At 41.5% G+C, this 11,217-nt stretch overlaps 2 protein-coding genes across 2 annotated transcripts; both read right to left on the reverse strand.

The window, feature by feature from the left end:
* Window positions 1–1,602: 1,602 nt before the first annotated feature.
* Window positions 1,603–2,671, reverse strand: LOC109237390. The gene is made up of 2 exons (XM_019403697.1): window positions 2,342–2,671; window positions 1,603–1,827 (listed from the first exon to the last, which is right to left on the reverse strand). Exons 1-2 carry the CDS (start codon window positions 2,669–2,671, stop codon window positions 1,603–1,605), a joined length of 555 nt encoding a protein of 184 aa, XP_019259242.1.
* A 1,668-nt stretch (window positions 2,672–4,339) lies between these two features.
* On the reverse strand, window positions 4,340–4,911 carry LOC109237391. Its single transcript, XM_019403698.1, has 2 exons — window positions 4,866–4,911; window positions 4,340–4,764 (listed from the first exon to the last, which is right to left on the reverse strand). The coding sequence occupies exons 1-2, from the start codon at window positions 4,909–4,911 to the stop codon at window positions 4,340–4,342; spliced, it is 471 nt and encodes a 156-aa protein (XP_019259243.1).
* Between the last annotated feature and the right edge of the window lie 6,306 nt (window positions 4,912–11,217).

An 11,217-nucleotide genomic window follows, 5' to 3' on the forward strand; every position in this document is an offset into this window, starting at 1 on the left:
TAATTTCGAGTTCGCGCCGAAGTAGTATACCGTCGTAGTTTGAGTGATACCGAACTCATTTTTTGTCGATGGCCTTGGCCATTGGGATGTTGCTTTCGAGCTGGCACTGAAGTAATATCCCGTCGTAGTTCGAGTTATGTCGAAGTCATTTTACGTCGATGGCCTTAGCCATTGGGATGTTACTTTCGGGCTGGCGCCGAAGTAATATCCCGTCGTAGTTCGAGTGATGTCGAACTCATTTTCCATCGATGGCCTTAGCCATTGGGATGTTACTTTCGGGCTGGCGCCGAAGTAATATCTCGTCATAGTTCGAGTGATGTTGAACTCGTTTTTCGTCAATGGACTTAGCCATTGGGATGTTACCTTCGAGCTGGCGCCGAAGTAAGATCCTGTCGTAGTTCGAGTGATGTCGAACTCCTTTTACGTCGATGGCCTTAGCCATTGGGATGTTACTTTAGAGCTGGCGCCGAAGTAAGATCCCGTCGTAGTTCGAGTGATGTCGAACTCGTTTTATGCCAATGGCCTTAGCCATTGGGATGTTACTTTCGAGCTGGCGCCGAAGTAGTATCCCGTCGTAGTTCGAGTGATGTCGAACTCGTTTTACGTTGATGGCCTTAGCCATAGGGATGTTACTTTCGAGCTGGCGCCGAAGTAGTATCTCGTCGTAGTTCGAGTGATGTCGAACTCATTTTACGCCGATGGTCTTAGCCATTGGGATGTTGCTTCGAGCTGACGCCGAAGTAGTATCCCGTCGTGAGGGTGGCGTTCTATTTTATTTGTTGGAGTGTCATGGATGCCAGTTTCATTCATACATTGGAGATGCGTGTTGCTTTCGTATACATAATGGAGTAATTTTATTCATATGTTGGATATACATGTCGACTTAGTACATATAATGGAGATTATACCTAGTCCCTTCATTGCTCGGCCTAGAGATGTAATCGGTAGGCGGGGCAATGAACAATACTTCGAACCTCGAGACGTCCCCTCGTCACCTAATTAAAAACCTCCCCGAGAAAACCCGATTGGGATAAAACCCGGGCGAGGGAAAAAGAGTACGACTCGGACAGCGACTTTTTCCAAAGTGGAAGTACTTGAGGTGGGCGACATTCCAGTTATTTTGCAATAGCTTTCCTTCCATTGTTTCTAGCTGGAATGCTCCTTTACTTGCTGGTGTTGTGATTTTATACGGCCCGTCCCAATTTGTTTCCAGTTTCCCTTCATTCGGGTCCTTCGTTGCTTGTGTTTTGGCCTTTAGTACGTACTCCCCGACTCTGAGTGGTCGTACTTTGGCCTTCTTGTTATAGTACCTTTCTGCTTGTTGTTTTTGGGCCACTATTCTTATGTGTGCCATATCCCTTCGTTCTTCGACCTCATCGAGGTCTTGTAACCTACTTTCGTCGTTGCTTGATCCACTCTCATTGGAGTATCTCAGGCTAGGTTCCCCGACCTCAATGGGTATGACTGCGTCGGTGCCGTAGACCAGTGAATACGACGTCTCACCTGTGCTAGTCTTCGGCATTGTGCGGTAGGCCCATAGCACTTTCGGTAGTACTCCCGGCCATAGCCCTTTGGATTCTTCAAGCTTTTTCTTTAATATGTTTAATATTGTTTTATTGGAGGATTCCGCTTGACCGTTGCCGGCAAGATGATATGGCGTGGAGAGTATCCGCTTGATATGCCATTTTTTGAGTAACTCAGTCGTCTTTTTCCCGACAAACTGGGGTCTATTGTTGCAACTGATTTCTTTGGGGATGCCGAAGCGGCATATGATATTTTTCCAGATGAACGTGATGACTTCTTGGTCACGTATTTGATCGAACGCACCTGCTTCCACCCATTTGAAAAAATAGTCAGTTAAAACCATAAGGAAGTGTATCTTACCTCGCCCTACTGGGAGGGGCCCGACGATATCCATCCCCCATTTTATAAATGGCCATGGAGAGGTGACGGAGGGCAAGAGTTCCCCTGCCTGGTGTATCATAGGGGCGTATTTCTGGCATTGCTCGAATTTCTTGACGTACTCTGCGGCCTCTTTTTTTATAGTGGGCCAGTAGTATCCTGCACGAATAAGACATCTAACGAGGGATCGGTTGCCAGTATGGGCGCTGCAGTGGCCATCGTGTACCTCTTCGAGCACACGCCTTATTTGATTGGGTCCGAGGCATTTGGCTAACGGGCCGCCGAACGTCCTTTTGTAAAGGTCGTGGTTTATGAGACTGTATCTGGCTGCTTGTATTCAGAGCTTTTTGGCTTCTTTTTTATCTTGTGGGAGTGTTCCTTCCTGTAGATATGATACGATGCGATTACGCCAGTCGCAAGTTAAATTTATAGAATGTACCTCGACTTGGTCTATTGATGAGTGGAGAAGGGTGACCACGTTCTCCTTGGTGATATTTTTAGCTGCTGCTGCCAGCTTGGCGAGATCATCTGCTTCGATATTTTGTGCTTGGGGTATTTGGTCGAATCGGCATTCGTCGAATTCTTGCAGCAGTTTGTGGATTTTAGTCTGATATTTCTGCAACCTTTGTTCCTTAATTTGGAAATTCCCAGTAACTTGGTTCACAACGAGTTGAGAGTCACAGCGGAGGATGACCCGCCGAGCACCATACTTGAGGGCCAATTTTAATCCTACAATTACGGCCTCATACTCGGCCTCATTGTTAGTCATTTCAGGACATCATACAGATTGACGAATTACTTCTCCCGTTGGGACTTTGAGTACGAGTCCCATTCCCGATCCCGACGCATTGGACGCGCCGTCGGTGTAGAGGACCCAGAGGTCGGATCGCTCGGATGAAGTGCAAAGCGCTTCTTGCTCGACTTCGGGCAGTATCTCTACGCTGAAATCGGCGATGAAGTCACGAGCACTTGCGACTTTATTGCAGTTCACGGTTGGTATGTTATATCGTGCTCACTTATTCTATCGTCCATTTGGCCAGCCGACCCGATAGTTCGGGTTTGTGTAGGATACTCTTGAGAGGAAAGGTTGTCACTACCTTTATGGGGTGGCACTGAAAATATGGTCTAAGCTTTCGTGAAGCTACGACTAGCGCCAGAGCCAGTTTTTCAAGGTGGGGGTATCTTGTTTCAGCGTCAATTAGGGTTTTGCTGATATAGTAAATTGGAGATTGCGTACCTTGGCTTTTCTGGACTAGAACTGCACTTATCGCGACTTCGGATACAGCTAGGTAAACTAGGAGGCACTCGCCTGGGTCTGCTTTGGCGAGTAAGGGTGGCGAAGACAAGTACGCTTTTAGTTTCCTCAAGGCGTCGACGCACTCTACATTCCGCTGGAGCCCGTTGTCCTTCCTTAATACATTAAAAATTTATGGCATCTATCCGATGGCCGTGAGATCAACCTCAACAGGGCTGTTATCCGTCCTGTCAATTCTTGTACCTGCTTTTTGCTGGTCAGTGTTTCGGGTATTCCCTCGATGGCTTTAACATGTTTCGGGTTGACCTTAATGCCTCTTTGTGACACTAGGAAACCAAGGAACTTTCCCGAGCTTACATTGAAGGCGCATTTTTCGGGGTTTAGTTTCATACTGTACCGTCTCAATATGTCGAAGGCTTCCTTTAGATGACCAATACGATCTTCTTTCCTCTCTTAACCAGCATATCGTCGATGTAGACTTCCATTGTTTTACCAAGTTGGTTTTTGAACATTTTGTGACCAATCTCTGATATGTTGCCCCCGCATTCTTTAGTCCGAACGGCATCACTTTTTCTCCTGGTCTTCTTCTTCCATGAGGATCTGATTGTAACCCGAATAGGCATCCAAGAAGCTTAGCAACTCGTGTCCTATTGTTGCGTCGATGAGCTGGTCGATGTGTAGCAATAGAAAAGAATCTTTTGGACATGCCTTGTTTAGGTACGTGAAATCTACACACATTCGCCATTTTCTATTTTTCTTTTTCACCATGACCACATTGGCGACCCATTGAGGATATTTCGTTTCCCGGACGGAGCCATTTGCGAGTAGCTTATCGACCTCTTCGCTGACGGCTTCGTTGATTGCGGCATTGAACTTCCTTCTCATTTGCCGCACTGGCGGATATAGGGGGTCGACGTTTAACTTGTGGGTGGCGATATCTTTTGGGATGCCTGGCATATCTGCGTGGAAGAAGGCAAACAAATCGGCATGGTCAGTCAAGAACTTATGAAATTTACCTAGTTCCGAGAGGTTGTGCCCGATATAAGCCTTTTTTGTGCTGTCGTTGCCGTCTAGCAGGACGGGATCAAGATTTTCTATCGTTGATTCAGATGCTTCCACGATGTCAGGGTCCTTGATAACGTCTGTCCGCACGTTAAGTTTGGCTCCCGACATTGCTGATTGCTATGCTTCCACATTTGCTCCTTTGAGTTGTTGGGTGTGCGCGCAATCTTGGGCGATACGATAGCATTCTTGTGCGGTGTGTTGCTCCCCTCGAATGCTGAATATTCCCCATGGGGTAGGAAACTTGATCACTTGATAGAGACTGGAAGGGATCGCTCGCATGGCGTGTATCCACGAGTGCCCTATGATGGCGTTGTAAGTCGTTTCCTGGTTCATGACGTGAAATGTCGTTTCCAGGGTGACTCCTCCAGCTAGGACGGGTAGCACTATCTCTCCAGAAGTCCGTTCAACTGCATTATTAAAACCTGTTAGCGTTATACAGCGCTGCATTATTATATCTTCGAGTCTCATCTGCACGAGGACTCGAGGATGGATAATACACGCGCCACTCCCGTCATCTACCAATATTCTTTTTACATCAGTATCTGCGATATGTAAAGTGATAACAAGAGCATCATAGTGAGGGAAAGACAAACCGTCGGCATCCTACTTATCGAAGATGATATTGTCTTCGAGGTCATCATACCGTTTGTGAGTGATTGATCGTTTATGTGTGGTGGTGAACTTGACATGATTGATCGTTGTGTTGTCGCCCCCGCCAATGATCATCTATATGGTGCGAGCGGGAGAGGGCAGTTTTGGAGGTCCTTGGGGTTGTTCGCGTCCACGGGCGAAGTTAGTCCGTCCTCGATCGCTCAGCAGCTCCTTCAGGTGACCCTGGTTTAGCATTCGTACTACTTCTTGTCGTAGTCCTATGCAATCTTCGGTCTTGTGACCCCTTTCTTGGTGAAATTTGCAGAAAGCACTTGACTTTCGAGTGCTGGGGTCTGACCTCATCTTTTGCCGCCATTGCACCTTTGGACCGAGTTTCTCTAGGGCGTACACTATTTCTGAAGGAGAAACACAAAAATTGTGAGCGGATAGGAGTGGAGGCATACCTTTCTCGTGTCGATATGGTGTCGTATGTCGAGGGGGAGCATCTGTGCGTCGTGGTGGAGGCGGGGCAGACGTCCTAAAAGGGTTAATGCCTTTCCCGACCAGAGTGGGGCCCCAACTGATCTCTTCGACCCTTGTTGCGGCGATATTTCCTTGCTTCGATTTGGAATGACGTCAACCGTTGGGTCGGGCCATTTAGATCGTCCTCGCCAGCTCGTACCTCGGCGCAGTAGGCGTTATGGATTTCTTCCCAAGTAGTTGGAGGGTATTTCATGAGCCTGCTTAGCAATTTTCTAGTTGCCCTCGACCCGCTTCTATTTAATCCATTCTGGAAGGTTGCTACTGCCATTCCTTCTGACACATTCGGCAAGCTCATTCTCACCCTGTTGAATCGAGCTAAGAAGTCCCTAAGTCCCTCGCCGTGCATCTGTCTTATGGCAAATATATCATTTACCCTAGCCTCTGCCTTTTTGGCTCCTGCATGGGCGGTGACGAATTTGTTTGCCATTTCCTCGAATGTTGCTATCGAGCGTGCTGGTAGTTGAGAGTACCATATCAAGGCTCCCCCTATTAAGGTTTCGCTAAACTTTTTTAGCAGCACCGATGGTACCTGCTCTTTTGAGAGATCGTTGCCTTTTACGGCTGTAACGTAGTGGATGATGTAGTCTTCTCGATCGGTATTACCATCATATATCTTTAAGTAGGGTGGAATTTTGAAGGTCTTTGGAATGGTGTAAGCGGCCGTTTCTTCACTGTATGGTTTCTCGATGAATCGACCAACATCGCATTTTGGCAGCAACTTCGGAGCTCCTGGTATTTTGTCAACTCTCTCTCGGTGTTCTTTCATTTGGTCATGGAGTGCCTTATTCTCATTTTTCATTTCCTCCATATTCTTGAATACGGCAACAAGCGTATCATTGCCTGCGTTATTAGCAACATAAATGTTACCTGTACGGGGGGCGTCTTGCTCACCCTCGTTTATCATGACATCTGCATGTGCCGCATTCCTATCATCCCTTTGGGTGGGTTTATCAAGGATGGTGTTCAGAGCACTTGTTAGCCATTCTTCCAGCAGTCTTCTTACTATCGGTGGTGCCTCTCCTGTTGCAGATGTGGAGGCTTCCCTTTCGCGTGAAGCAGTTACACTTCCGTGCGGGGGAGGTTAAGTGCCTCCCCTGGGTGTGATGTTTGGTGTTTCATTTTCCTGATCCTCTCTGCTATCTTCGTTGATGGTGTCTAGGAGGTTGGTTGTGACGCCTACTATGGCTTTTTGCCTTGCATCTCCTATCCCTGCCATTGTTGGTTTGTACCAAGCTCGGAAGAAGTGATTATCCCTTTCAGGAGTCTAGATAAAACTATAATCTTAGCTAAAGAAATCCCCACAGACGGCGCCAAATTGTTTGACCCAAAAGATTTTGAAACCTTTTTGATTAAATCAATTAAAGAAGATGAAAGGGTAAATCTCAGCCAAGTATAATAAACTCTAGAGTGAGGAACATAAGGGATGAACAAGGTAAACAATATATATTGATCTCGTGGAACCGAATGATTAAGCGTAAAAAGAACGATCACCAAGAATGTAGAATAAATATTGTAATGGATGCTCTTAGTCGAAAGTCCCCCCTTTACAAGGTTTTTTCCTCACTATATATAAGGTACAACCCCCTTATGAACCCTAGAAAAAAAAAAACATAGGGAATATTCGAAGTATATTCCTAAAGCTTCCTGTTAGACCTATATTACTGCGAAAGTCATGCGTCCTCTATCCGTTTGTTGGTCGTCACCGTCTTCCACAGGACGTCGTGTTGTAAAGATCTCATCTTTTGTCGTATTGGTCAATAGCCGTGGTCGTCCAAATTTGAACCCATACAAATAAGTATTTTCCACTACCAGTCAATTATCTATCCAGATCCGAAACTCCAAGGTGATGAAGCTAGAACAACCAGAGCAAGAACTGGCAAAGAAGCCACAGAAGATGGATTGAGGAAACAATTACACCAAATAACCGGGGGTGGCTCAAGGGGGAGGTTAGTAAAGCCTTTGCTTTAGGCCCCTAAATTTTGGAGCCCAAAAAATATTTTTAGTTATGGATTTATAATCTTATTTTCGCTTAGAAGTTTATAGAAAAAAGAAAAAAAAATACAAAATCCTTATTAAAAAAAAAGAAAAATTATCTATTTTTTAACAATAAAAATATTTTAGAACTTTGAATTAAGAAACTCACATCTTCATATTGATAAATAACGTTTATTACAATAAGATCCAAGGTAATAAATTATAAATACACGGCTAATATCTTATAAACTTGAATTTTCTTACCAATGTGAATATAAATATTATATTTTATAAGATAACCCAATAATAGGCAAAAAAAAAAAACCAATGTAATATTAATACTATATTTTGCAAGATAACTATACTATAGGCAAAAAAATAAAAAATTAAGGCCACTTATCAAAATTTGGCTTTAGGCCACGACTTTTATTGAGACGCCTTTGCAAGTAACCTACTCAAAGTACACTCTGAACAATCGGTATGCCTTCCGCAGCCACCTAACCATAGCCCACTCACCAGCAACTGCAAACCCATAGTCATCTGCTATGCTCATAATAGCAGCCTGCTCTTTCTGACAAAGAAAAGAAGGAACAACAATTCTTTTAGTGAGTTTTTCTTCCTCAGATGCTAGCCTTGCCAAATAGTACATCTTCTCCTGAGAACACTAAGTAGCAAGTAAAACCAAGCAGCTCTTGCCTTATCCGGCCTGATTCCACAGCGCTTTCCTATACCTATTTTGTTCTGTTTGAGCATCGCCAAGGGCAGTATTCCATTTCTTCTGCAGTAGCACAGTGTCCATCCTGCACACATTTGAAAATAGACTGTTAAGGGTCAAACAAGGAAGGAGGGATAAATTTGAACAAAAGTATACTAAAGGGGACTAATGTGTAACATCAAAAATATTAACTCTAAAAGTATAGGGACCAAAAGTGTTAGCTCCACAACTCTGATATATTTCCTTTTGTTATTACTCCAATTGCGCAGATGCACCCTTTACAGATGAACGCACAGCTCCCCATAAACACAACAATTTCCTTTCTAGAATGACTAAGTCCAGCTCGTATCAGATCCCTCTCCATCAAACCACTCTTGTCCTCAAGGGTGTTAAATATAAAATGAGGATCACTCTTCCACCGGATCAATCAAAATTTAGGAATAAATATCATAAGAATCCCTTTGCGCAACTAATGATTTGTGTACAGTACACACAATAAAGAAGATATCTTCTTTTTTGGACAAACACAAAATCCCTTTGTACTCTACTTATATGAATTACGTAGAGTACTACTCACTATGAATTTCTAATACTAAGAAGAAGTTCTTTGGCTGCATACTTGCTGAGGCATTTATAAGCAAGTTTAGTTGCTGCCTGCTCAGCTTTTTTCTTGATGTGATGTGTTGATCCGATCATGTATTCAAATCCAACCCAGACTTTGGATCTGAATTGCGGTGGATGATCATTACTAACTTCAATTGTATTGTAAATTGGGAGTGGCTTGCCATTTTTCACTGTAAATTCTTGTAATTTATGCTTAAAGCTAGTCTCTGTAAATATGAAATAGAGTAATATCAAGGAGTGAATACCAAAACACTTTTAAAAACATGAGGAGATGCAGAGCTGGTATGTGCAGGGGAAAATATCAAGTATACCGGGTTATTTTTGAAGAGTGGAGCCTTCCTTTGCTGCTTTGGCCTTCCGACATTTTTACCTTAAAGAAGAAGAGTAGGAAATAAGAAGAAATAGAGAGATTTTCTTTGAGAAATAAAACGAGGAATAACAATTTTCTTCACAATCTTGTCTTTCTCTTGTGCTAACCTAACCAGAAAATGCATATCTTCTTCTGTTGTGATGACATGATAAGGGAAGCAAATGAGTTTCTGGCCTTTATACTTCTCTTTCAACTCCTTTCTTTTCTCACTACAATTGCTAGTTGTTCCAACAACCTTGTATCACAAATCTAAAACAAAAGCACTTGAATGAAAAATCATGTGTTAATCATGTAAAACTTTTTATAATCTAAATACATGTACATGAATAGCACAATGCAACTCTATAGGTAGAGAAATTTAATTTTACCTCCAGACATGGTGGTGATCGAGTGAAGATAGTTAAATAAAAAAAAAAAAAAAAAAGCAAGCAAGAAAACTTGTGTGTTGCTATAAGGCTGTGTTGTGGAAGTGGAATGGGAAAACACGGTCTTATATAGGAGTATCTGGTAAAATTCTAGAAGGGTGATATTAAGAAATGTAACGACTTTTAGGTACCAATTTAAAATATAGCCAGTATTCGCAAAGTAAATTTAAAAATAGCCACAAAAAAAATTATAATAAAATAATTAAAAAGTAGCCACAAAATTTCGAACTCCAACATTTTTCCTGGAGTTCACAATTATCACGAAGTTCGAAACTCCCTCCATGTAAATCTCTTCCATAGTATACTAGAGTTCGAATTTTTACAATATGAAATTTCAGAGCGCTAAAATTTTCCGGCCAAGTCCATTTAGATGACATGATTGGTGCTCATCACTATTTCAAAGGAGCAAATCTCACTTTATACCCATTAATTTCAAACTATTTACCCTTTAATGCCCAGACCCAAACTATTTACTACTCCTACCCATGCTCCCCAAACTATTTACCCGCCTTTCTTCTTCTTCCTCCTCATTTTACCTTACTCACTTTATACCCATCAGCTTTTTTCCTATATAAAAAATAATCTGGTAACAAGTTTGTACATCATACATAGAAAATGAATATGGAAAGGTAAAGTTACTGCATATAACTATCCATTTCAGCATCTCAGGGCAACCAAATTTTCGACTGGGCAATAAGCAGATTAGGAATTGCAGCCACTGTAGCTAAGGCCTTAGCTTTCATGCATGAAGGCCTCCAAAATGATGATATTCCTCACGGAAAGTTGAAATCCACCAATATGTGTATTTGAATATCCACCATTGTTGGGCTTGAAGCTCAATTTTATTTTTGAAGATTTCTTGTTTGATTCAAAGTGGGTGCTGTTAAATATTGCTTATAGTACCTTCTGGAAGTTCATATGAAATTCGATAGCATTTGGAGCTGATTTGAGGTGATTGAGATCGAAATTTTCAGTTGAAAATCGAAGAAGAACACAGCTACAGTATACTGCTACGGTATACAATATGCTATAGGAGTATATAGCTATACTGCAACAGTATACTATTATAGTTTACAACATACTATAACGGTATATTGTAATAATCGAAGAAGAACACAGGTAGCTAACAGTATACCGCTACAGTATACAATATACTGTAATAGTATACTTATTACCCGTAAATTCACTTGCCTTTCCCTTTTAATTTGTTTTAAGCTTTTACCCAGCTTGAGAGGCAAATTGAAAATGCAAAAAAAAAAAAAATATTATAGTATGTTATACAATGTAACGTATACTCATACAATTAGATCCTTTTAGAATTTTTTGAAATTTTTATTGACAACTGATATTATTTCAGTTTAATAATTGAATTAAATTTTTTTTAACTCTTTGCGCACAATTGTATACCATGTTAGTATAACTATATACTATAGTGGTATCAAATATTAGTTAATATTTTTTTGATTGTATTAGCTACATTTAATTGGTAGACAATTTGATTTTTCTTTAGTAATAATATAAAAAAAAGAATAATAAAAAATAGTGAAAATAGTAAATGAAAATAGATTATGAAGAGAAAAAGAATATAAATTAAAAATTAAATAAAATTCGAATAGGAAAAAAGAAAAAAATAAGAAGAGAATGAGAAAAAAGAAAAGGAGAAAAGAAAAAGAAAAGAAAAGAAGTATGGAAATAAAAAAGAATTGGAGAATAAAGAGAAAATTCCCCACAAAATTTACTATGGGTAGGAAAT

The sequence above is a fragment of the Nicotiana attenuata genome, unplaced genomic scaffold (assembly GCF_001879085.1).
Source record: "Nicotiana attenuata strain UT unplaced genomic scaffold, NIATTr2, whole genome shotgun sequence".
In the NCBI taxonomy this organism is placed as follows: domain Eukaryota; kingdom Viridiplantae; phylum Streptophyta; class Magnoliopsida; order Solanales; family Solanaceae; genus Nicotiana; species Nicotiana attenuata.